The sequence below is a fragment of the Lepidothrix coronata genome, unplaced genomic scaffold (assembly GCF_001604755.1).
Source record: "Lepidothrix coronata isolate B3197 unplaced genomic scaffold, Lepidothrix_coronata-1.0 Scaffold3, whole genome shotgun sequence".
NCBI lineage: Eukaryota > Metazoa > Chordata > Aves > Passeriformes > Pipridae > Lepidothrix > Lepidothrix coronata.
This window is the reverse complement of record NW_016690183.1, coordinates 1,579,326-1,606,331: the sequence shown is the minus strand read 5'-3', so window position 1 is coordinate 1,606,331 and position 27,006 is coordinate 1,579,326. Positions and strand designations below refer to the sequence as shown.

General features: G+C 36.4%; 1 protein-coding gene across 2 annotated transcripts in view; it reads left to right on the top strand.

The window, feature by feature from the left end:
* The window catches only part of RECK (reversion inducing cysteine rich protein with kazal motifs), a 51,685-nt gene that overhangs the window by 10,710 nt on the left and 13,969 nt on the right, over window positions 1–27,006 (top strand). Inside the window, exons 4-15 of one of the 2 annotated variants that reach the window (XM_017823431.1) lie at window positions 150–186; window positions 4,200–4,285; window positions 5,613–5,660; window positions 6,674–6,715; window positions 15,361–15,394; window positions 16,274–16,471; window positions 16,870–17,137; window positions 18,592–18,771; window positions 19,701–19,913; window positions 20,622–20,758; window positions 22,770–22,910; window positions 24,612–24,800. In XM_017823431.1, coding sequence (XP_017678920.1) covers window positions 150–186; window positions 4,200–4,285; window positions 5,613–5,660; window positions 6,674–6,715; window positions 15,361–15,394; window positions 16,274–16,471; window positions 16,870–17,137; window positions 18,592–18,771; window positions 19,701–19,913; window positions 20,622–20,758; window positions 22,770–22,910; window positions 24,612–24,800 — 1,573 coding nt within the window. The remainder of the gene's footprint in view (window positions 1–149; window positions 187–4,199; window positions 4,286–5,612; window positions 5,661–6,673; window positions 6,716–15,360; window positions 15,395–16,273; window positions 16,472–16,869; window positions 17,138–18,591; window positions 18,772–19,700; window positions 19,914–20,621; window positions 20,759–22,769; window positions 22,911–24,611; window positions 24,801–27,006) is intronic. The other variant, XM_017823423.1, reaches the window with a different exon arrangement.

Sequence of the window (27,006 nt, the reverse complement as noted above, 5' to 3'; positions counted from 1 at the left end):
ACTTCTTCAAAAGATGTTTAAATGTAAGAATTCTTCCAGTCAATTATTTTAAACCCAGTGAAAAAATGCTGAAAATGGCAGTTTGAGTCTGCTGGAAACCCTCTTATTCTATTTACTTACATTTGTTTAATTGCATTTTTACTTTTCAGAGAGAAGTCTGGGGTTGTATAAATTCTTCTTTGCCAGGTAAGATATACCAGTTTACTACTGAATCTTGTTGCTTTTTCACTATATACATATTTTGATTTTGTGTCCTCCAACTGCACCTATAGGTTTCATGCTAATTTAACTTCCATTATGCTTCTATTATAAACTGTATTTGGTGTCTAGTTTCCTTTAGTATACACTGAGTTTCTTGTGCATTTTATTAACACTTCTTTCCTTTTACTAGTTAGAAAATATTTAATATTTTGGCCAAACTGCTGGGCTCAAAGGTTTGTGATCAGTGTCACAAAGTGCAGCAGGAGGCGAGTATCCCAAGGGTTGATGCTGGGTCTAATCCTATTTAACATCTTCATTAATGATGGAGGCGGAGTGCACCCTCAATGTATTTGGAGGTGATGCAAAATTGAAAGGAGAGGTTGCTAGACCAGATAATTGTGCTGCCATTCAGAGGGATGTTTATTAGCCAGGGAAACAGGCAGACAGGAACCTCTTGAAGTTCCAGAAGAGGAAGTGCTAAGTCCTGCACCTGGTGAAGGCCCCATGCTCCACAGCACACAGAAGGCTGACCCAGCTGGAAAGCAGCTTTGTAGAAACATACCTGGGAGTCCTTGTGGACTGCAAGTGGAATATGATCCAGCAATGTGCCCATGTAGCACATTGGCCAACAGCACTCAGACTGCATTAGGAAAATGCTGCCAGCAGATCAAGGGAGCTCATCCTTCCCCTCTAGTTAGCATTGGTCAGACCACATCAGGGATTTTGTGTCCAGGTCTGAGCTTCTTAGTACAAGAAAGCTATGAAGACATTAATGCAAGTTCAGCAAGGAGACATTTTAAGGTGATTAAGGTGCTAGACTGTATACGAGGGCAGGCTGAGAGAGCTGAGAGACTGTGTTATGCAACTAGATGATCTTTTATAGTTCAGGAATCTGTGTTGTACAGATGAATTTGATGAATTATCAGAACTATGGACTCCAGTCAATTAATTGTGCACTGAAGGTGTATTTTCATCTAGAAATGCACACACCTTAATTACCTTGATGACAAAATGTATTTTTAAGTGACTGTATTAAGATTGGAGTTCAGTGTTTCTCAAAAATGCGACCACTTGCCAAGAAAATGCTAACTACAGCTGAAACTTATCAACCTTCTTAATTTGGCATGTATTGTAGTTTGCTTCATTCTTTTATCACAATTTAGTTTAGTTCCAGTATGTCTGAAAAACACAGGATCTGTAATTGCACAAAATATGGGTGCCTGATTACTCAGTGGTGATTCACTGGTGACTGTTCAGTGGTGACATTACCCCTAAAGCTGTACAGCTGTACTAATCATGTGTTTCTCCTGGATACAGCTAGTTATTGCAGCAGAGATTTCTGGAAATCTTGTTTTCATACTGCACATGATATTTGCCTAATGTTTTTTAGATTGCTTATGCCTTACAATATCAATCCTAGTAATAAATATTCTACCAAACATTATTGTTCTGATTGAAAGGAGTCTCCAGCTAGAAATTTATGCGGAAACAACCAATATGTTCTTTTATGCCTAAACCAGAACCTAGTGAGTAGTTGATTTGGCAATTAACTGTACATATGTAGTTAAACCCATGTGCCTGATTTCCATGTAGACAAGCATTTACTTTTGGAACTAGTGTGAAACAATGTGTCAAATGCCACATTTTTGAACAGTGATTTCAAGCTGCTCATGTGTGCACAACAGCCATCTCTTTGACACTTTAAAAAAGATGCTCAACCTCTGAAAAACTAATCCTGCCCCCCCAGCTGTAGAAGTGAAAGGTGAGCTGAATTTGCAGTTTTCATGACCTTCACAGCTGCTTTGAACTAGTGTTAATTGGAAAGCTAAGCCAATACTCTGAATACATGTAAAGAGGATTTCAACAGACCAATAGATTGCTGGCCTACAGTGTCTGCAGAAGGTCTGTACCGTTCAGATGGTACAAGGCCACTTCAAACTGACAGAATACAGGCTACAACCAAAAGCTGTTCTGCACCTTTGCTCCTCTGCTCCCTCCACCTGCTATGCAATGCTGTTACCTTACTTATGCCAAGCATTAAGGTTTTAATTTTTATTTTAATAACTCTGTTATGTATTTTAATTTCCTAGGGAAATATGTTCATTTAGTAAAGATTTTGCTTCTCCTTTATAAATTTGCCATTTGTGCATTTTCTTAATTTGCCCATCAGAATGTCATGAAAGATGGATACTGTTAAGACTTTCTATGTCACCCATGTTTGTAAAGATGACCAACTGTATTTTAAGGGCAATTTTCTTCATGATAAAAACCAACTTGTCATTGTTTTCCATTGATTGCAATTATTTTTAATTACTTTTTTTCCCCACTGTTTTCTTATCTTTTGAATTTAAGATCATTGGTCTTGCTCCTAGCACTTTCAGTTCCCCTTTTTAAAGCTAAACATCCCTTGTGACTCTTCTGAATAGGCATTTCTGCTAGGCTTAAGAGCATTTTTTAAAATTAAGTTGTTCATTCTTTTACTTTCTACTTTGTATTTCTACATAAAGAATATAATTTGTGCACGTAATAAAGTACTGCTTAGATTTTAAAATATTCATAGAAAAAATGAGTGATTCATTTTAGTTAAATAATTCCACTTCCACCCCTAAGAAAAAGAGTGTAACAAGTTTGTCACACCTGCTGGGCAGCTGCATAGGTCAAACCTTCCCTTTAATTATTTCTGTCTTTAAAGTTACATGAGAAATAGATTCAGGAATGCGTTTTTGTTTTATTTCTGATGTCTTGAAAGTCTTAATCTATTCATAGACACAGATTTTCTAAGACGATTAAACAACTTATGGCAGCAATTTGCTTTTCTGTGTAACTTTATCGTAAGAAATGAGGATAATGGCAATAGTGAAATAAATGGATTAAGAGAGACAGGAAGATATGAAACTTTTATTGGAGAAATTTCTGGATGTGAAATCATGTTCTTGGGGAGATAAACGACAGAAGCAGCATTGTGGGTTAGCGCCAGTAGGCAGCTAAATACCACACGGCTGTTTGCTCCTTCCCCCACCAGTGGCACAGTGGGGAGAGCCAGAAGGGCAAAAGTGACAAAACCAATGGTTTGAGGTAAAGACAGTTTATAATTTTAAAATGGAACAGAGCAAAAGCAACAAAAAAGAAAATGAAAAAAAAAAAACAAACCCAAGAAAAGCAAGTGATGCAAAAGAAAACAATTGCTCACCACCAACTGACTGATGCCCAGACAGTTCCCAAGGAGTGGCAGCCACCCCCAGCTTTTGTGGCTGAGCATGATGCCATGTGGTATGGAATATCTCTTTGGCCAGTTGGGGTCAGCTGTCTTGGCTGGGTGCCCTGTCAGCCTCCTGTGTACCACCAGCCTACTTGTGGGTCCATATGAAAACCAGAAAAGGCACTGATGCTGTCTGTGTTAGCAGCAACTAAAACATCCCTGTGTTATTGACAGTGTTTTAGTCAGAAATCCAAAACATAGCCCCATACAAGCTCTGCTGGAGAAATTTAACTCCATCCTGACCAAAAACACTACAGGAAGCTTGAAGAAAAATTAAGGATCATATTCTGCATTCACAAAGTTGGTTGAAAATTGTGGTATTGCAACCAACAACAGGATGCATCTCTAAGAGATAATGTTGCTAATTTTAATTATTTTTCCTGGGATTTTTTTGTCTGCTTATATTTCAGATTAGATAAATTATCCCAATCTAATACTTCCATTGAACAAAATAGAAATTGAACTATTGAAAATAGTTTGCATATAAAGCATCTTTAAACTTGGTGTATGGAAGGTACTTCATTAATTGCCAGGTTCGGCACTTAAGAAAGCACATACTTGTTCTCTTCTTGCTTAAAGTTGGTTTGGAGTTCCAATAAAAATCAAATCTGTAAATAGGCTTCTTGAATGAGAACAAGGTTATCAAATTTGAAAAGGAACTGACTCACACAGAGAGAAGGGAAAACAGTGGCATAGTTTCTCTTTTTACTCTAATATGTCTGTCATCTTATTTTCCAAGGAGTTTTGAAGAAGTCTGATGGGTGGGTTGGTTTAGGTTGCTGTGAGCTCGCTATTGCTGTGGAATGTCGGCAAGCATGTAAACAGGTAAGGCTTTCTAACTTATTGAAGCTCTCTTTGGTAATGCTAAACTTAATTCCTTGAATTTTTTGTCATGGTATCTACATAAAAGTTGTTACTTTAAAATAATGCTGAGTGGAAGGCAATGTATGGCTGTTTCTAGGCTCTCTTTTTTTGCAGGGTCATGTTTAGTGATGCCACGTTGTAGTTACTGCCCCAAATAGATTTTTCTGTCTCTTCAAAGAGGTTTTTGTTCATCAGATGGAAGAAAGGGGTTTTTTGGTGTTAATAGTAACAGTATTTTTGTCAAGTAAAAGTTTTAAGCATAATACATACATTTAGAAATTACCTTTTTATTAAAAATGTGTGAATAATTTTGGGATTATTTTTTCCCCCCAAATATATACCTGTGACTTTAAGAACATCTTCAGAATCGAAGAGCATATTCTTATCTGTCATCGTCCTTGTATCTCAGTTGTGGAGCACATATGTACTTAAAATTCAAAGTTGTGTCTTAATGTTGACCCAGCAGCCTACTGTAAATTGTTGTCATAAAAAAACCCAATGCTACTTTCACCTGAAATCATAGCATTAAAACTATATGGCAAGAGATGAGCCATGAGTACCCAGAGCAGTGTGATAAAGAGATGAGGAGTGAGTAAACAAACTGGGTAGTTTTGATCTTCTGAAAATAAGATACATGTGTTTGTTGTCAAATTCATTTTCTATCAAAGTTTTTGAATTTGTCTTAATGTTTAAGTGTTTTCCAGACCTGATTAAAACACTTCTGTTTATTGCAGTGTCCTATGAAATTCTGCTTTTAATTTGATCTTATGATTGTTACATCATTTCTTATTATTCTCCGAATCAGATGCTGTATCATTTGATTGCAGACTCTGCTGTCTCAGAATCTTGGCTGTATTTTGTACTTTAGCAGACTCTGGTTAAAACATTTTCTATTATTTTCATTTATACTCATATACCAATACTTCCCAAATATTAGGGATAATGGGAAATATTTGGATTTTAATTTTGATTCTTGAAACTTGAGGGGGTTTTGAAGGCATTTTGAAGAAGGTGATATAGGTCCAAGGTTGGACTTTACCCAGGTATTTTAAATTATTGAAGTAACATGTTAGTAGTAATAATAGTTTTGAATATCTGCCATATGAAAAAGGAGCACGAAATACTCTATAGAACAAACTGATCTGCAGTTTGACTGCAGTTTGACTGCAGTTTGACTGCAATGCAGTTTGACCGTAGGAACCATAGTACTGTACATACAAGAGAAAGGAGATGGGAACATGATTTTATTATTTTCTGCTACAAATGGAGAAATTTATCTGTCTTTCAGGCTTCTGCAAAAAATGATGTTTTAAAGGTCTGCAGGAAGGAATATGAGGTATGTGTTTGTGTCTGAACATATCTGACTAAAAATCAATGGTTTTATAAATTCTGTAAAAAGTATACTGTAGAAGAGGGAAAGTCCTGTCTTGTTATAATCATATTTCTGGATATGTTCATTTTCATCCAAATGTAAATCACCTCTCCCTACATTTTTTGTAAAAGTGTAAGTGTCCTCTGTAAAAAGATCTTGGCTTTTATATCTTAATTTCAGTGAAAAAGTTGCAACTTTCAAACTGGAGACATGGCTTCCAAGAAAGTTTATTTCATAGGAGTTTTGATCAAGGTCAGCATTCATTGTGATCATTCATTCTGTCAGAAACTTTTCAGCTTCAACAGTGAGAGAGTCAGCTTAAAAGTGACCTAAAGAAATAAATTTAGGAAAGAATAGCCTTTTAAGTATCTTAATGTAAAACATTTCAAATATATAACTCTTTTGTAACATCAGTGAAACTGTTAATGCTTGCAGTTATTTTTACTGTCTGCTCATAGAATTAATTATCAGGGTATCTTCAAAAATCTGCCTTTACCTGTGTTCTTTTTAACACAGTGTGTAGAATTGCTATTCTGCTAGGACTGCTTTTCTTTTGATCTGTTTCTTAATTAAGAATCAGATTCCTCCTACCCCCTTTTCTTTCTGCCCTGAATTAGGTAGTCCTGCATCAGTTCTGCTCATAATCAACAATTCAGGATATCAGACAATTTTCTGTTCTCTTGATTTGAGCAGAATTGGAGCAGCTTTCCTGTTTTTTTCCAGGAAGTGGTAAATTGCTTTTTTATTTTATTTTATTTTTCCTTTGGTCCTTTTATCTAAACAATCTACAGAGTATTTTCCTAGACTCTTCATTGTTGAACTTAGGCATAGGTTGTTCTCTTAAAAATGAATTTTCATTTTAAGTAGTTCTGTCTCCTGTCATGCTATGATATGCTATACTCTCAACATCTGCAAGCTTCTCCTCTGTTATGCTGGTCTGTTTCCTTCTTTTTTTCTGGTTTTCTGCATTGCTGTAGGAGGTTGGCCAATATGGGTTGAAGGAGAACGTGAGAGGAAAGGTAAGAGAAAAAAGAATGACTTCAAAATGGTGATAGTCATCTTATTTACGTTACCAGTTTTTATCTGGAAGTTTGAAAAGTGGGTTCCTTGCAATTAATCAAGAGTGATCTTGCTGTTGTACAGAAAACCTTAATGCTTTCTATCTCTGCAACACTAAAAGAGAAAGAGAGGGAGAAAAATTATAGTAGAAGGAATCAGTCTTCAGGCTGGTGGAGAAGGAAAGAACTTTTATAATGAGGACTTGGTGTAGTAGGTACAAATAGTGTGTCAGGGACAGAAATTAAGTATCTGATGTGGTAGTTCATTAGTTGTTACAGAGTTTTCTATGACAATGGGTATTACTATGTGTCCGAGCTTATGGGACAAAAAGTTGTACTTACAATGCTCTCAAGAGACTCCTTGGTTGTATAAAGTTCAAGGATGTTTTACCCAAGATAGGAGATTCCACAAAATACTTCTGGAGGGAACCTGCAGTTTCCCACACCCTAGACATTCTTTCTCCTTTCTTTAAAAAAAAAAAAAAAAAAGAAAAAAAGTTCCTGGTGCTTTGGTGTGTGTGTCCTGCTCCTTCTGTAGTCTGTGAATAGCTTCTGTGTCTGTGACCAGTACCGTACTTTGCATTCGGTGGGGTCGGCTGGGGAAGACACTGAACTGGGGAAGAAGCGGCTACTTCAAACTGAAAGAGGTGACATGAGATCAGAAACAGCTCGTGAATCACATAAATACAATGTCATATATACTGTGTTTGCCTTTGTGTTTAAGAATTCATACTTTGCTAAAAATGAGGATCCAACTTGAGAATTAGTTTACAGTATAGATCATAGTGCTTGTTCATCAGCTCTCAAGTCTGTTGCTGAGGTATTTAATATATAAGTACATGACATAAAAGTAAAAACTAGATTAATTAAGGGTGTAAAAGTGTAATTCCCTTTTTAGTAAACACTTTCATAACTTACCAGCTTTCTTAACTTTCTTATATACTCACGTAATGATTTCCTGGAGGATTTTCACAAGCTGCCTAGAATAGTTGACTGAACTCTGCGTAGTACTTATCTGTCATCTTTTGGGATTAGGGAAGCAACTTCCTGAGTTACCCTTCATCTTCCACTGTTAGTGAGTGTGAAGAATGAGGTAAGTCTTCAAGGGTAGAACATAGGGTTCAGAGCAGTGAAGAAAAACAAACTCCAAGCAGGAGGCGCCACCAAGTTTTGAAGTTGCTAAGCGGAGTCTCAGGTTGTATAGTAGCAGAATCACTTCAGCATTGATGTGCCAGCTTTTCACAAGATTAATTGAAGATGCTTTTTCTGCTGATCATATGTTTCTGGGTTACTTTTACTGTAAATATGTATGTTTCTTTTAATTTGGAGATTTTACACATTTTAGAAAAGAATCGTGTTGGAATAAGCTATTAATTTTTGATCAGTGCATTGAAGATTGCATGTCCTGTTAAACAGCTTTTATTTTCAAGTAGCACTGCATACAGAAATGGATAAATTTAACACAACTTGCTGAGTATTTTTAAGTGTTACCAAAAGATATTTTATTTGCCTTCTTTTGAAGAATTTTTTCTGATAGTCATTTTTCCCATCTTCTGCCTCTCAGATACTCATTTTGTCATCTTCATTTTTCCTCTAGTTCTATGTATCTCAGCTCTCTTATCTTTCACTACTTCTTCCAGCTTTCTGCTATCCTGTTCATCTTCCGCTATAAAGAAGGTAGGTAATAGTCAAAGAAAGAAGAAAAAAAGAAGTGGAGACGGTGTGGATTGTATGTAGGATTTTCTGATTTTCGTATTTTAAAAGTTTCATGTAAAGTGGAGGGTCAGTTTTTTTAAAAGACTACATGGAATACGGGTAGCACTAAAATTTCCATTAGATTGCAGCTCTTGAGTCTGTACACTGCATACTGTGAATTCACCTCTCTGCACACTAAGAACTCCAGTTTTTACGTCATGTGTTCCGAATAAGACATTCAAACTTCTCTGGTTAATTTGGCACTGTGAGAGCTTTACTGCAGTTGAGCGCTATTAACATCAGCCAAGCAGTCAAAATACAACTGGGAATGTCACCAGTTATTTGGTTTCTACTCTTAAAACTAGTTTTGATGCATGGTAGTGAATGCTTTTCATATCTCTGTACTGTTTGAAGGTATTTTTGCTCTCACAGATTTGAGCACTCTGTAGCCTAATCTGACTTTGGTTTTTTACAGTTTTTTAAACACAGAAACTTCAAATGCAATGTCTGCAGCTTCAAGTGCTGTATTTCAGAGAAGTACTTACTGTGCTACAGTATTGGCTTGTCTTATCGTCTAGGGTCATATGATCCTGCTTTATGCTGACTACTAATTACTGCTGCTGAAAAATGCAGTCAGCAGTTTTTAGCCTGTATCTAATTGCTCAGAGACAATAGATAATAAGGAACTGTTTACGACATTGTTTAGCTGAAGGTTCCTAAACAGTTTTAATGAACTACTAAGGCATTTGGAGTGTGTGTGGCCTTTGGAAGTACTGTTTTAGGAATTCAGGATGGACTCTGACACATTGTAGATAATGTTGTTGTCATCTGCTGGTTCCTTTTGTCTCTCTTCTCTGCTGTTCAAAGAAGGTTGATAGAGCACTCAATGATCTTGCCGAAATTTAAGTTGCACTGATTTTGTTCTACCTTAGTGTGCAAGTGTTCTCACTTCTTCGCTGGCTTACATAATTGAAAATCTTGGCCTTGTTAATTACTGCAAGCTTTTAAAGTTCTTAGAATGTTCACCAGCTTCAGCTGACTCCACTAAACCTTAGTATGTCATCAGTTATTTTCTATCAATAAATTTGAAGATTAAATGAAGTCAAGGAGAGATTAGCGTGGTTTTCATTGCATAGAGTGCATTTTATTAAATTTAATAAATTACTAGTGTATTTGTTAACTGTAGATAATACTTACAAATTAAGATGGCCTTAATTGGATAGGATCTAGATTCAAATATTTGTCGTGGTTAGGTTGCCCAAGCTGACAGTACTAAACTTATTTTTCTGCCAAAGTTAGTAGCATAGAGATACCATGATACTTTTTAGGGAAGAAAATAATCTTTTTTGGGTTTTTAGCAGAATACTCTTTAATTTCTGGTGTGAAAGAGCAACTTCGCTGTCGTTTTTCATTCAAAACAGAAGAGGCAGCCATTTAGAATAAATGTGCTTGTAATATGAAAGCATGTCTTACAGTGCGGAGGACTTCTTCCTTCAGCAAAATGTTCTGTGCTGTTTGTGTTTGGGTGTGTGCATTTTGGTTTTTGAGCCGTTACCTGCAGCTGATGAGCTCCAAAAAGAGCGAAACCAGTTAGGTCCTGCAGTACTGGCTAAAATCTTTCTTCAAGAGGGTTCTGGTGAGGAAGACTGAACGGTGTTCTCTGGTGGATAAACCTCAGTAGCCTTTTTCAATTTTCATAACACCAAAAAGAAATCTTTGAGACTTTTTTCTTTAAGGTGTACATGGTTCTGTTGCCCATGTCTGCCTGCCACTTTCCATTCCTTCTGCTTATAGTGTCACTGACTTTAATAACCAGTTTCAGAAACATCTGTCTTTAAAAAAAAGAGAAGTCTGGAAGATGGGATTAATGCACCAGTAAAACAAATCATTATGTTTTAGAAATTTCAATATTGACATCTTTGTTCGCTTAGTAATTTAATATTCAACACAAGCTGAAAATGGAGTATGTGCACAGTATTGACTTTTTACCCTCATTTTCCTAAATCTTGATGATTTGGTTGTTCTTTTAAAAAGAACATCCTTTTCTCCTCTTTTGGTGTTTGTGTTTGGTTGGTTGATTTAGGTTTGGTTTTCCTTGCCTATATCTCTCTTTTGCTTTGTTTTCTCTCTCTTTCTGTTCTGACAGTTCAATAGCAGAAGGATGCTTGAGTGGGAAAAAAAGCTTGTGATTTCTTAAATATGAGAACTACTTTATTAGAGATAGGCATCAACCTTGTGTTCTAAAATGAAATTATGGTTAGTAATTCAAATCAGACTGCCTGTCTAATGCTGTTACCAGCTTTATTTACAAACAGATTATTAGACATTAATTCTTGTTTTATGTTCCCTCATGTCTCTATAGCTACACTCCTCACATGTGTACCTGTACTTTTTGGGTAACTGAACAGTTATCCAGACCTACACAAAAAGCAAAGTCAGCACCCTCACTGGCACTGTATTCTGTGGTGGCTGCAGGCACTTACAGTTTTGTGAAATATGGTGAGTTGCTGTAATAACTCAGTGCAGCTGAAGTTCTTCCTATGCCTTTCTGCGACTGCAATTTTTCCACACGTTCCCTCCCAATGCTAGCCCTACAAATATACTTCTTACCTCTGGCATCTGGCAGGTCCTTCTAAAAGATGGTATCTAAAAAAAGATTGTTCTATTCTATTCTAGCTTAGTGTTGCCTGTTGAAATTGGTAAATTAAAACACTAGGAGATGAGAAACATGAGTTTTCAGCAGGGCTACTGAGAAAGATCAGGTCATGAGAAGATGATGTAAAGGTGATGTAAAGGCATACATAAGACTGTACAACTGGGAACAGGGACAGAAGAGTTGTAAACAAGGTAGAAAAGAGAAGTTAGACCACCTCCTCTTAACAGAAATACAAGGACAATTACAGCAATTCAGCAGTCTGTGGAACTACAGTTTTAAAATACTTCTAAAATAAAAAGAATACTTACTATCTGGTTAGGGCATCCTGCCTATATGAAATTGGTGTGTAAAATTGCTGTGAGAAGATAATTTTGTCTCAACTCAAACCCTTCCTTAGAGTAGGTACATTAGTAGACACCTTAATCTCCTCAACATTCTCCTCTCTTCTGTGTCCCTTGAGCAAACAGGGCCACTGACACTGGCCTGAACTGCTTTTTAATCACTTTTTTGTATCATCCAAGTTTTAAATATCATGACAGTTTTTATCTGAGTTTATTGCAGTATTACAATATAAATCTAAGTATTGTTTGTGCTAACAGTGTGATCAACTACTTGGGTGTAACCATGACAGACAGACTTCAGACTTTCCAGCAGCCTCTACAGTCCCAGTGCATTAAGTAGTAAAGTTACGGTGTTGCTTTCTACCTGGCTGGTTTGTATGCCACCTGCTAGTGCTTGATACAGGGTGGGTGTGGAGAAGTCTAATTCCAGCAGCTTCTGAGGACAGTCAGTTTTGGGTCAGAGAGATGTTGTGCATGGCAACTCCTATCTGACAGTTGTTTCTCTTTTCATATATGAAAGGTCCCAAAGAAACCGGGTGGCCACATCAAAACAGTGCCTTTCTGATGACCGGTGGCTGGCATCCATAGAGAAGGATGTGTGGTGCTGTAAAAATTACATGAACCTTTAAGGCAACAGTATGAATCTGTTCTTTACAGATGTAGGATGGTGACTCTGTCTACATGTTCTTTTTCCCTTAATTCTCTTGTCCCTCATCTGTGTTAAACAGATGGATGAATTACACGATTCGCTTTGTGTGTTGTAAAGAGGGAAAATCTAAAGTTAATTGGATGAAAAGTCGCTACTGGGATGAGGAATGTTGCTGCAAATTTATTCTTAGTCTCATAGAAATTATGCAGTATCCATGCTTTTGGGAGAAAAGATCTAAAATTTGGTAGGGGATATTCTTGGAATGAAAATAAAATGTCTGAATTGTTACTTTGTGAAGTTTGGGTTTTGGTTTTTTTTTATGTAAGGCAGATTTTTCAATTTTTGTGTGAAGTGTACTCAATAAACCTGTTCCTTTTTCATGATCACTAAAATTATAAGTAGTTGCTGTTCATGGAAAAATAACTTAAATTTTCAAGTTAGATTTGTGTTTTTTCTCTTAGGGTCATTATTTCAGTGCCACATCTACCATGACTTATCCAAGGTTTAAATTAATTTCTGACTGTTAAGAGAAGAAATTTTATGCTGATCATTACAGTATTGAGACTGTCCTCTTCAAAATCTTATGTTTAACTGTTATTTCACTATCTAAAAAGATATTATCCAAAAGGTGATGTAATAGAGACTATAGAAAACAGGATGGTAGCAATATGATTTACGTGGCATAAAAAGTAATTGGCAAGTTGGAACTTGGGATTTAAATTACAGCATAAAATAACATCATTAATGAGATGATAAAAACTGAAACATCAAGGCTTGAAGTTTTTCAAATTTAATATAAAATGTGAGTCTTCAATCTTTTGGTACAGTAAATAATTCTTTTAGCTCTTCAGATTTTCATCAGAACTATATATGCAGGAAAGTTAATTCATTTGAATGCTAATTCATGCATAGAGAACCAGTCTGTGTTCTGGAGTGTTTACTCTTAAATGAACAACAGAAAAGAGAATGAAGATAGCTATGAAAATAAAGAACATTTTAAAAAGAATCATGTTTTTCCTGAGGTAGTCAGAAAACTTTCATGAGCAAAATTTAAAAAGGGAAAGCGAGATTGTCAAATTCTCTGGTTCTCTAGTGGAATACACTTGCTTACTGAGCAGCGCTTCAATGGAATAAGAAGTTCAGACTTTACAATATTTACTGATTCTGGTGTCAGGCTGTAAGATGCCTCTGAAGGTAAGGGACAGGGAAAGTGTGAATTGTGTACTGAAGCTGCCTTGTAGACGTGAGACTCCTTGTTTGTGCTGCTGCTAAGAGAGATACATTCCGTAATTGCCCTTCTATACTCAGCGTGACTGAACGTGAGCGAGCTGGTGGAGAGGAAATTCTCAGCATTCTGATGTTGCAGTGACTGGTATTCTTATGAGTTAGCCACTGGGAGATTTGATCACTTTGATATTCACTTTTCTCTGTAACCCTACCTAGTCTGCAGTGGGGAAAATAAGGATGCTCAATGTCCCATCCAGCCTGGTCTTGAGCCCTGCCCATTCCTGGCAGATTTTCACAAAAATACCACAAAGATTATTTGGGATAACCACTTCTCTGCAATGCGGTAAATACTAGTAACTAACATACATGCATAATCTAATGAACTACAGAGCTTAAACTAGGTCTGCATTTTGAGCTCTCTTCCTTGTCTTAGGTAGAGGTAGTAGCATATCTGGTACTTTCCTGTACTGAAGCAAGACTTTAATGCCACATTATGTTTGTGGATTAATCTGACAATGTTTCTGTTTTCTTCTCTAGATTCTCTCTTCTATGTAAAACACAATTTTGTTTAATGATAGGGATAGGGGAAATGGAGATCAGAAACTTTATGAAGATGGGGATTGCGTTTTGTCACTTAATGTACCTTAATGCATTTGATCACTTTTTATAATCTGGTGTTCTGACAAGTGTAGAGATCAGGTGTGGAGGTAGTTCAAATATCTCTTCTATTTCACAATCATGTAATTTTAAAGTCTTTGATAATTGGCAACTACATTTTGGAATTTCAAGCTCGTGATTTCATCTTTTCATAGAGGTACAGAAAGCTTATATGCAGTATCTAATTTTTTTAAGAAATGTACCTTTTCAGTGAGGCAAAGACTGGTTGTTTTGGGCAAGAGTTCAATAGTCTTGAGGGAGGTGATTTTACCCCTCTATTCTGCTCTGGTGAAGACCCCACCTGGAGTACTGCATCCAGGTCTGGAGTTCTTAGCACAGGAAGGTTGTGGACCTGTTGGAACAGGTCCAGAGGAGGGCCACAAAGATGATAAGAGAGGTGGAACACCTCTCCTATGAGGACAGGCTGAGAGAGCTGGGGTTATTTAGCCTGGAAAAGAGAAGGCTTCAGGGAGACCTTATGACAACTTCCAGTGCCTAAAGGGACCTACAAGAAAGCTGGGGACAAACTTCTTGGCAGGGCTTGTTGTGACAAGGGTTAATGATTATAAATTAAGAGAGGGTAGATTCAGACTAGGTATAAAGAAGACATTTTTTTATGATGAAGGTGATGAGGCACTGGAACAGGTTTCCCAGAGAGGTTGTGGGTGCCCCATCCCTGTAAGTGTTCAAGGCCCCATTGGATGGGTGTTTGAGCAACCTGGTCTAGTGGAAAGTGTCCCTGCCCATGTCAGGGGGTTGGACTAGATGACCTTTAAAGGTCCCTTCCAACCCAAACCATTCTATGATTGCTCCGTGGATTAGAGACCTATGAAACAAACCAGCAGGGTGTGTGCATTTCCCTTCTTCTGTCATTTAATATGTATGTTCCCCCAGCTGTGCCTTTTGGCTGCAGTTTGAGGGAGTTGACTGCATGCTTTAGCATTTAAGGTGTATTGTTGTGGAGCTGTTGTGTTGAGATTTTCTATTTGCATGTATGCATCTGTGCAGAGTTCTTTTTTTTTTTCCCATAGAATCTTTAAAATTATTGTCCTTAAAAAAACCCCAAACCAACCAACCAAACGTACTGGGACACCCTAATATAGCATTCTGTTTCTAAGTTAGTCCAGGAAAGTCTTCCAATTTCTTTGCTTGCTTGACTATTTATCTTGAGTATTTATTTATTATGAGTACACACAGAACTCAAGTGACCCCTGATCTTTTGATTTCCTGGTTTCACTGTTTGTGTAGTGCTTTTGTTTTAATCCAATCCAATTGGAGCAAATAATACAAAAGATTTATTTGCTCATTATCAAAAATGACTGGACACAAATATTTATTCAAAGTTTTCTGGCTTGTAACACTGTTTTTGTTTTGATTTCAGAATGCTCTCTTTAGTTGTATTAACAGAAATGAAAGTAAGTATATACTAGATTGTTTTGTTTATCTTTTATGTCATTCTATCCTTTTTTCTCTAAAATGTAAGAAACTGTGGAGGTGTACATTTACACAAACGCATGGATTCAGTTCCATAGAAGGACAAACCACATGCATAAATTGTCTTAGTCAAGTGATTAAGGGAGGAGCTGGGCTCAATGATCCTTGTGGGTCCCTTCCAACTCTGCATATTCTGTGATATCATTTACATCAGTTTTTAATTTCTGTATTTGTATTTGTCTTTTCTGTCATTTTTTCTTTCTGCTTTGTTCATTTGATGAGTGTTAAGTAGCAAAATTAAATGCAGAGTCGAAATTGTGAAGAACCATGCAAGTGTTTTATTGCCTGATATCTGTCTATATAAAATGAAATCAGTGTCTCAGAATTCAATCTGGTAGAAATAGTTCTCAAGAACTATTATATATATTTAACAACATACCAAAAATGGGTGAATCATATTACCATCTCTCTGGCTTTTTTTGAATGATACTACTTTCATATTTATTTGTTTATTAGTAGTATTTCTCTAATAATTCAATTGTAGGACAAGTCTGGTTACTTTAAATAAGAACAGAATAGCTGAAGATAAGATTCAGCTGGCTCGCTGGTCTCTTGAACTTGAGTTCAAGGCAGCTTTAGTGACTTTTTTCTTCTGCCAAACAAGGAAATGTAATTTGGCTAGTTACAGATATTTCCAGTCATTTTGTAGACAAAGGTATTTTAATAGAGCATAGCATTTTTTTATTTTTTTTTCCCCACGGTACTAGCTTGAGCATCATTGTGTGTTGTACAGTCATGCTCACTTCTTCATTTCTCTGCATAGGAACCCATACATTTTCTATGTTTGTTTGCTTCCCCAGTGGGGTCAGTCTGTTGCAGTTATGCAGGTCATCACACAAACTGCCGGGAATATTGTCAAGCAATTTTTCGGACAGACTCTTCTCCTGGTCCTTCACAAATTAAAGCAGTTGAAAATTACTGTGCATCTATTAGCCCTCAGCTTATACACTGTGTGAACAACTATACACAGTCATATCCAATGAGAAATCCTACAGATAGTAAGTATAAAAAAATCCTTCTTTACTGAAATTTATAAAAGATACTAAAAATGAGGACTGTATGTACGTTTTATATAAAATGTGTTATTGTATAAGACTATTGTATAAATTGTATTAATGCATTTCTGTGTTATAACTGTAATTATATGAATTTCTATACTGATAACTTTTGGGTTTAGGTGCATTGTTGATTTTTATTTATTTTTAAGTTTTACATATTGATTTTGTGTTCTTTTTTTTTCCATAGTTGGTCTGTATGCATTTTAGAGAAGCAATGTTATTTGAGATTCTTTGGAGGGGAAGAAGCCCCCTTCAAGCACTTTTTCTCTGAGGGCTGTTATACCATGCATTTTGAATGTTGTTGTATGCTTGACCATTATTTATTAAATTTTTAACAGGTTTGTACTGCTGTGATAGAGCAGAAGACTATGCGTGTCAAACTGCTTGTAAAAGAATTTTAATGTCAATGAAAACAGAGCTTGAAATTGTTGATGGACTTATAGAAGGCTGTAAAACAATGCCCCTCCCTCAGGATCCACTTTGGCAATGTTTTCTTGAGAGTTCAAGATCTGTTCACCCAGGAGTCACTGTGCACCCTCCACCTTCAACAGGCCTCGATGGAGCCAAGCTCCATTGCTGTTCTAAAGCAAATTCTTCCACATGTAGGTCAGTATCTCCCTACCCTCATTTCCAACTGTGAAAATCCTTCAGAATTTGTCTCATTTCAGACCTTTGCTTGAATCTTGCTATGTATGTCAGATAAAAATTTCTAGAATTCTGAGAAAAAATACAGGTTTAGATAGTTATTCTGTCCAATACTTTATATCTCAAAACATACTTTCTGTAAGAGGGTTCAACTCTTTCTCACATTTAGCACTGGCTTATTACAGCAGATGCAGTAAGTTAACAAAACCTATACTATGTTTGTGGTCATAATAACCAATATTGCAACCTCTGGTCAAGAGGTCTTAACCAGAACTCAACAGAACCAAGAGGACAAACTCTCAAGTGTCTGGTTACTTCATGTTAAAACCTTAGCAGTGTTCCTTACTAGATGCTCTTCTCATTTTTGTCAATGAAAAATAACCTAGGTTATTTAGTAATTAAATAAGGGAACTAGCTATCCCAACATTGAAAAAACCCCAAAGGTTTTCAGAAAATAGTTGCATGCTTGCAAAAAACTGTTACAGAAGCATTTTTAGTTTAGCGTGATTTTCTGTCCACGTTAAAAACAGATGATTGCATTTTAAATGCATCAATATATCTAAATAAGTTGCAAACTTTGATTTCTGAGCTGTTGCTTCCTTTGATAAAAAAAGTTTCCAGTAACAAAACAACAGATCCTGAATTAGCAGGATCAATAATGAGTTTAGTAGTAGAGCCCTGGAGTTGTTATTTCTTAGAACGTTGTAGCATAGGCAGTTGATACAATATCTTCTACTCGCTTGCTTTGACAATGAGTTCTAAAAATGGATCCTTCCTTCAAGTTTTCAACACAAAGGAGATCTAATAGCACAATGAAGTTTCATACCTTCAGCTGGGATGGGAACAGTGGCAGCTTGTAGGATATTGCTGTGAATAAAGTGAGTTGATTGTTGCTGACACCAGGAAACATCTCAAACAAAAGCAACAAGCAGTACCCCTGTTTCAAACATCTGCGCAAAAGAAGGAATGTGTTTTGTTTGACAGTCATTTCTGTAGGAGAAGAAAGTGTTATTTGAAGCTGAAGGATGGGATTACAAGTTGCTCATTATGATGTCAACCTAGATTTATTACAAGTAAAATTAACTGGGCTAGTTCTCACCTCAAAGTTATAAGTTCGGTTTCCAGCTATTACAGTTTTATTGGATATTATGGTTTTATATTCTGAAGTCTTTCAGTCTTACTAGCTCAAAGATTTGTTCACGTTCTTAGGCAAAATGGAAACTTAGAAAACACAAAGAGGGGTTATTTTCTTTGAGCACAATGTTTGGATGCCCTTGCAGACTTTCCGGGCTCTAAAACAGTCTTCTATGGCAAGTATAGGCTGTTGTGACCAGCAAAGAAATGATGGGCTCTGCTATATCTGAGTGCCTACTGTTCTTTTCATTTTATTTTCTTCATCTCTATGTTTTTTTCAGAGAGCTCTGCACTAAACTTTATAGCACGAGCTGGGGCAATTCACAGAGCTGGCAAGAATTTGATCGCTTTTGTGAGTATAATGCAGTTGAAGTTTCCATGTTGACCTGTTTAGCAGATGTACGAGAACCTTGTCAGCTGGGCTGTAGAAATCTTACTTACTGCACTAATTTTAATAACAGGTAGGAGAGAGACACTGAATATTTTATAAAGGAATTCCTGTGCTTTGATTTAAAAAATAAATGTTTTTCAGACTTATTTTGAGATTGTATGTAGCTGTCTTTCTGCAAATATGTTTTTAGTTAATTTAAAAATAAATAATTTTTTCTAGAATGAACATTTAGAAATGTATTTAACAAGAGATATAACAAAACTTACAAGAGTAAAAGCTAACCCATGAAGTTGTAAAATGTCACTACATATTAGCAGCATATTCCTCTGTCTTTCTGTATAGACAAGTAAGCCATGATTACTGAAATGTTGTGTGTTATAAATAAGGTTAAACTGCTTGTTAAATTTACATGTTACTCATTCTCAAAATTCCTGTTATTGGAGACATTTTTGTAGGTTTATACTCTATATGACAAAATGCATGACTTAAAAGTGGTGTCTGAATTAGTAATTGCAAGGTTACAAATTAAATAGCTAGACTTTAAAAAAAAAAGATTTTATTAGCTATTAGAGATCACTGGCTTTTTTTTTTAATAATATGCAGTGGCATGAGCATTATATAAGTAGTAGAATCACAAGCCTGAGTAAATATAAATGATAAATCAACTTGCATTAGTGATTCACCAGGAAACATACACATAGATATTTGGGGTATCTGGGATATTTGCTCTTAAGTCAACTTCCTGTAAGAAATATTTAAGATCCAAGATATAGCGATGAGAAGGGAGTTTCAACCTTGAGTCCTAAAGAGCTTGTTTTCCTTAAAGACAGATTTCAGATTGATTTTAATCTTGCTTAATTATGGAAGGGATTAATTTCTTGTATATCATAAAAAGCAAGCCATATCAAGGTTTAGAATTCATATGGTGAAAGGTAAAATGTGTGGTATTTTCTCTTTTTTTTTGTGTACATGCCATATCTTATCTTCTTTTTTTTTAAGGCCAACAGAACTTTTTAGGAGCTGCAATACTCAGTCAGACCAGGGAGCCATGAATGACATGAAGCTATGGGAAAAAGGAAGTATTAAGATGCCATTTATAAGTATTCCTGTGCTTGATATTAAAAAATGCCAACCAGAAATGTGGAAGGCAATTGCCTGCTCGCTGCAGATTAAACCTTGCCACAGCAAATCTAGAGGAAGTATTATCTGCAAGTAAGTACTGGGTGGGGAGGGAACAGTTTATAGGTTCTACTAAGGATTTTAATGAGAACTGAAAAGCTGCTGTAGAACTGTGTTTGATCTCTGTTGAGAAAACATGGCAAGGCAAACATGGAAGGAATATTAAGTTTCATAGTTGCCACTGCTTAAATCTCCATCACTGTAAATGCCTGTTAATGAGGGGCGTTCATTGGAAAGTGGATTTATTGTTTGGGTTTTTTTGGCTTTCCATGGTGTCTGAAACCTTACCTCGTTTTTCTGTTTTGAGACCTACTGGTGGTTTTCAGCTGACAGAAAGGTCTGAAAAAAGAAGATTATTTTTTAAAAAAAAATTTTGAAAATAGGTGATTGGGTAGAAAAGAGAGCAATTAATAGTACAGGTAGTAAGGCAGAGTTCAACTCATATTAGACATTAGTAAATTAAGGAAATCCTTGGTCTTGGAAGATACATGCCTATGATAGCATAGAAAATGAAGATCACCCATCCCAAAGTACTATTAGCAGTAGTTTCTGTCTTTGTGTCACAAATTTGTTCCTTCCCACTGTATAAAATGTAGCATATATCTGAACACTCTGTTGTGAGGCAGAAGGGGAAAGTTGTGGATTCAGGGAAGAGAATAATGTAGAAAGAAGTCTTTTTCATATAAGATCTTTTTTCTTCAAATAGTGTTGATGAAATTCTGTTTCTTTATTTATCTGAAGATCAGATTGTGTGGAAATACTGAAGAAGTGTGGAGATCATAATAAATTCCCTGAAGGTCACTCAGCTGAGAGTATTTGTGAGCTCTTATCTCCAACAGATGACTTGGAGAACTGTATACCATTGGATACTTACCTGAGTAAGTATCAACATGCCTGTGCAGCAAAATTAGAAACCAAGATACTTTGAATGCTTATCATTACTTTTATTAGTTTTCATTATTTCTTTAAAATAAAATTGTATTGGATTTGAGACATTTTATTTAATGTATTAGGAAATGGGAATTTTCAAGTTGCCATAGCTCATTACCTTTATTCTTTTTTGTATTGGGTATATGTGGCAAGGTTGTTTTGGTAGCAGTGGAGGCTGCTGAGGCTGTATGGGAAGTATCAGGGCTGCACTGTGCCAGACACAATGAGCCCACCACAGGCCAAAGCTGAGCCAGTTTGCCAAGTTTGTGGTGCCCCTGTGAAAAAAATTTTTTAAAAATGCAGAAAGTACCAGACAGTTGGAGGAGAAGGGAACAGGCAGAGTAGGAAACAACAGAGGTTAGCACCAAGGTCAGAGGAGTTGGCTGAGCAGATATCCATAAGGCAGCCCTGGGGGACCTCAGGCCCCATGTATTCCCTGGAGGAAGCTGCAGCCCATGGAGAGCCCATGCTGGAGCAGAGGAAAGGTATGTGAAGGAACGAGCAGCTGAAGAAACTGCTGTGTGCTGACCATAGTCACCATCATTCCTCCTGCTTCTCAAACCCTACTGCAGAGAAATCTAGAGTAAGGAAGTGAAGGTGAGCCTGGGAAAGGGAGGAAGAAAGAAGTTGCTTTAATATTTGTTGGGTTTTCCCCCCCATTATCTATTATGTAATTAGATATTTATTTTAGTTAGTGATACATTTAACTAATTTTCCCCAAGTCAAGTTTTGCCTGCAATGGTAATTCTTAGGCAATCTCCCTATTATTTCAGCCCATAATCTTTTCTGTTCCTATGCTACCTATTTTCTACACCCATCGGCTTTGGGGTGAGGGACTGGGTGGGAGTTTGGCTGTTAGCCAAGGCTAACCCACCACACTTCTCTTTTGGGGACATCATATGTTCAGTACAAGCACACTAACATGTATTATCTAACATCAATGATTTTTAGCTGCTTGAAAATACACATGATTTAAAGCACATCTTCTTGATATACAGAATTACACTTTGCCCAGTAGATAAGCTCCGTTCTTTAACTGTGCAGTTAGAATAACCAGAAAAACCAAATTAACCCTTGGGGCAATAGAACACAAGTTTAGTAGCTATATGGAAGAATTAAGGTTTTGTGACTCTTGTTTTCTTCTAGCATGTCTTCTCCCTCAGTGTGGGACACCATTCTATTAATAAAATTTCATTTTGATTCTAGGCTTCATTTAAATGCATCTTTTTACATTTTTTTCCAAAACTGCTCTACCCTATTACTACTTCCTATTGCATATTAATCTCTTTAGGATTTAGACCTTTTTTAGCTTTATAGGATTTGTCTGTTTTAGACCTTCTTCCAAATTAAATTTTGGTATTTCTTTCTCGGAATCCCAGAAACTCTGAAAATACTAACATTTTGGTTAGTGAAAGCATGCCTCGATAAATAAATTGTTACCAGAGAGACAAAGTATTGAAACTTTGGTTTCTTCTTTCCATTTAGCTGCTGCTTTCCAGTGTTGTCTTCCCTATAATCTTGTAACAGGAGAGGATTAATAATGAGTTTAAGGGAAAACAGAAACAAATGTTTATCAATGATAGATAAACTTGATAGGACTTGGTCAAACTTCAGGTGTGCTGGAAACCTCTAATTTGTTAATCACTGACTATGGAACTGCCAGTCCTTGTCAGTTTGTATTTGTCATGTGGAGAAAATGAGTGGAGAAACAAGATAGAGGAAATATATTTTGCATGTGAAGAATCATCTGGGTCATTATTTCCAGAGCTGAGGACTAAGCTACTGAAATAAGTTAACTATCTTGACATGCCAAGCTCCTACAACTATAATTTAAAAAAAAATAAGACTTCACAGAATTGTAAGAGGTATGATTTCACTGGATGTAAGAAATTCCATGCCTTACTGAAGGAAAATAAACCTCATTTAAATCAATAGAGATGCTGTATATTCTGTTTTCAGGCCCAAGTTCTTTAGGTAACATTGTAGAAGATGTTACACATCCATGTAATCCAAATCCATGTGCAGCTAATCAGTTATGTGAAGTAAATAGAAAAGGATGTCAATCTGGAGAGCTGTGTCTTCCATATTTGTGCGTGCCAGGTAAGCGTTTTTGGAATTCTATTTACCTGAATTTTACTGATAAACATATGTTACTGAAATTCTCTTGAAGGTTTTAGAGTGAATTGCTGTGCCATGGTTTAACCACAGTCAGCACCTAAGTACCTTGCAGCTATTTTACCTTCCCCTCCAGCGACCCCCAGCCTGGAGAGGAGAATCAGGAAAAAGGTAAAACCCATGGGTTGAGAAAAGAACAGTTTAATACTTGAAATAAAGTTAATAATAATTGTGATGATGAAAAAACTGGTGGTGTCTTAACTTCTGCACCGTGTGTAATTGTGAGCTGACTGGGGAGAAAACCTCATGTAAAATGAGTTTCAGCTGCCTAACTTTGGAATGTCAGGCTTGGATGGTGTTCATAACAAGGGCCAAATTTACAAAAGGAAGTGTGAGACTCTGCGATGTCCAACTTCTACAGCCTTTTCATTGTTCCACCTTAAATCTGGTAGTACTTGCCACACTTTTTCCGCTTTCTTTAAAGCAAAAGGTATCATTCAGTGACATGAGAGATCACCTGTACTTCTTGAAGCAGAAAGTTTTTATTTGGTGACCACTTGAACACGTGTATTGGGAGAGACTGAGCGAGTGAGAGCGACACTGATTGTTAAACTGAATTGCATGAAGCAGCCTCCTTTCTAGAGGAGGTGCTAGAGAACATTGCCATAACTGTCTCACATCAGTTCTCTGAGCCTCTTTTGTTCCAGCAGTTCTGTGGCTGATCAGCAGTTTCTCCAGTGTTTTTTAATTACAGGTGAAAGCTGGATTTTGCTTCACTTGTACATCTGCAATACTTGTGCTCTTTTAAAAGTGAGGATAGACTTAAGTTCATTCTTCATGTGAACCCAGGGACATTGGTTTGGTTTGGTTTCTATAACCCTTACAAAATAATTTTACTTTCCTGAAAAACTGAGCATTATTACTGTAGAGGTTGTATTGTTTTCACTTGCTGCAAATGTCATTCAAAGTCATCTGAAAAAAAGCTCACACAGAGCTGTTGAAGAGACAATTTGCTTCTTCTAAAGGTTGGACAGTGACTTTTATGTTTGAATTCAGTCTTTTTATTGGCTGAAAGTTGCAGAGGATTTGTTGCAGTTCATCACTTACAGTATTATTTTAACCTACTATTTATGTTATTATTTTTCTTTGCAATTTTTAAAACCACTTTTCTTTTCCATTCTTTCTCTTTAAAATCCACTTTTCCTGCTTTTTCTCCGTTTCTTCCCACTTCACATCTACTTGTAAGCCCTTCACTGTTCACTTAAGAGGTACAAGTAGGGAGGAATAAAATATGTGAGAGAGGGGAAATGATTGGGCTTTGCTTGTGAGACCCCTTAATTCAGATTCTGTATTGGAGAGAGTGAAACATATGTGGCATTTATCATATAACCTATGTTTCATACTACTACAGAACTGTGGAAAAAAGTCTAAAATACTTGAGAATTGTTGGAATAACAAGTCTGTTTCTCTAAAGTACCATTTTCACAGGTACTTCAGAGCACTGTCTCAAGCAAGTATCCTCTACTTCTGCTACTTGTTGCCTCTATGAAATGAATTTGTTTAAAGAGCAAGAGCAAGGCTGCTCTAGGAACACCTTATGTTTTTCACAAGTCATAGAATAGTAGCAGTAGTGGCACTTGTCGAAGTATTTACTAAATATGAGCTAAAATTTCTCCTTGTACACAGGCTGCAAACTGGGAGAAGCCTCTGATTTTATTGTCCGCCAAGGTACACTTATCCAGGTGCCATCCTCAGCTGGTGATGTTGGTTGTTACAAGATTTGTACCTGTGGACACAGCGGATTGCTAGAAAACTGCATGGAAATGCGTTGTGTTGATCTACAAAAATCATGCATTGTTGGAGGACAAAGAAAAAGTAAGTATTGGAGAAGTGTGTATATAGTGTGTATATAGCACACACTCCTTGAGTTACGAATTTTGAGCTATATGAGAAGACAAGATCTGAATGCAGAGTTTATCATAAAATATAAAATTTAATGTTTGCTTCCCTATATATAATACTTGGTTAATTCCTGCATATGCTGGAGGGTTCCATTGTTGAATTCAAAACTGAACTGTTTCTGTCTCAACCAATCCAAGTTCGGTGTGAAGAGTGTTCTTAATACACCATTTCCTTTTAGCATGGGGTGGTTTCTTTACTAGCTCCAAATGGTTTGGAGGTTTTGGGTTTGGTTTGGGTTTGTAGGGTTTTTTTTCTTCCACGTGGTTTAAATACATGCATGAGCTCCAAAGGTTTGTGTTTCCACTCCAGTGGCTGGCACACAGACCTCTTATCCTACTTATCAATTCATCCAGCTTAAGGTTTGTTAGTGCTTATGCACATATTCAGAGTAGGAAGCACACACATTAAATGGGTAAAAATAGGATTGGATTAAAAATACAGGATAGATTGTGGTGATCAAGTGCAGGATACAGTGAGAGAGGCAAACTGTCCAGCTACCTGTCTACACTCAACCATTCCATTTTTCCCCTTTTTCCTCCGCTTTCTCACACATTTTCCTGCTTGATTCATCTTAATTCCTCCTTTTCCTCATCTTTGGTCCTTCGACTAAACATCCTATAATAAATTTTGCACAGTCTTAAAATTCGCCTCCCTTGGCATCACATAATAAATCTGACATCCATTTAGGGAATGATGCTGGTTTAGGCTTTGTGTGGTATTCTGGACATGACATTGGTAGGTTTCACACTAAAGACATTGGTTTAAAAATAGTATTTAAAATGCTGTTCTGCTAATGTTTACAAACATGTTAGAAATACATACCTGTCATAGTCTGTCCTCTGCACTTGGATTTCTTTGAAACCTTCATAGCCTGTAGTTAAGTATCACAAGGCAGCCTATGCCTTTCAGAAGAATAAACTTAACTGCTTTTTTTGTAATTAATATTAAATAAGAATTATAGTTTAACATATTAATTAACATATGCCAAAAAATTGAAGATGTAAGCAAATACCTTATGATGATAAAGGTATATTGAACACTGTGGTTCTTTAAAGGCTTCCTCAGCATGGTGGCTCTAGACCTCCTGCCAGATAACTGTAAGATGAACAGCTTTTTATTTTAACAATAAAAGCATACTAACTATCTCTTTCTTGACTTAGGTTTAAGTTATTAATTTTCAAGATAACTTTACTCTTACTGTTTAGAGATTAAATTGGCACAGCTAACGAGGATGAGTGGGATTCTACCTAACCTGACAGTCAAAGGAGTTAAAAGAGGTGTGACAAGTGATGCATCTTAAAAGACTGTAATGATTTATTCTCAGATTTATTCTTTACTTGAGAGCTTTAAATGTGTATTTTTGTCATGCAAGCTGGCACTGTAATCTTGGAAAAAGAAAACAAAATAAAAAAGCTTCTACTACAATAGGGGAAATACTAAAAATGTCTTGAACATAAAATGGAGTCTGTGCCAAACTGTGACTGGTATGAAGTTGATGTCTTTGAATCAGTCACCAAGCAAAAGATTCTCTGCTAGTGAACAGTTACATATTTCAGCACTGGACACTGCTTAGTGTCTGTAAGTCAGCCCTTTTAAAATACTGTCAGACTGACATCCAAGCATAATTAAAACAAGTTAAAGATACCTAATGAGTCCAAAATAACGGAATTACTTTTTTTTTACCATGTGATAAGAAAGAGTTATTTTCACATTAAGTAATTAAGCAGAGCTAAATAATCAATCCTACAACTATTTTCATCACACAGGAAAGCACCTTCTATGTTCCATGGAATGGAACAGGGTTTTTTCTGAATCTGGAGGGTTTTTGTTGGTCATCCAAAGAAGATAAAAGTTAGCCAAACATACTTAAAACTTATTTTTTGTTGTAAGATCTGTACTATTTGTTCATGGAAACAACACTGAAAACATCTTAAACCTTAATGATATATTTAATGGGCAGTTATAGAAAGTGTCTGATGAAAGTAGATACTTTTAAAATACAGCAGTTAGCAAATACAGTATTTAAATAGTGACTGTAACCTTTTTATAGGGGGCCCCTGGTGGTCTAGTGGTTAGGGTGCAGCACTTTCACCGCTGCAACCCGGGTTCGATTCCCAGC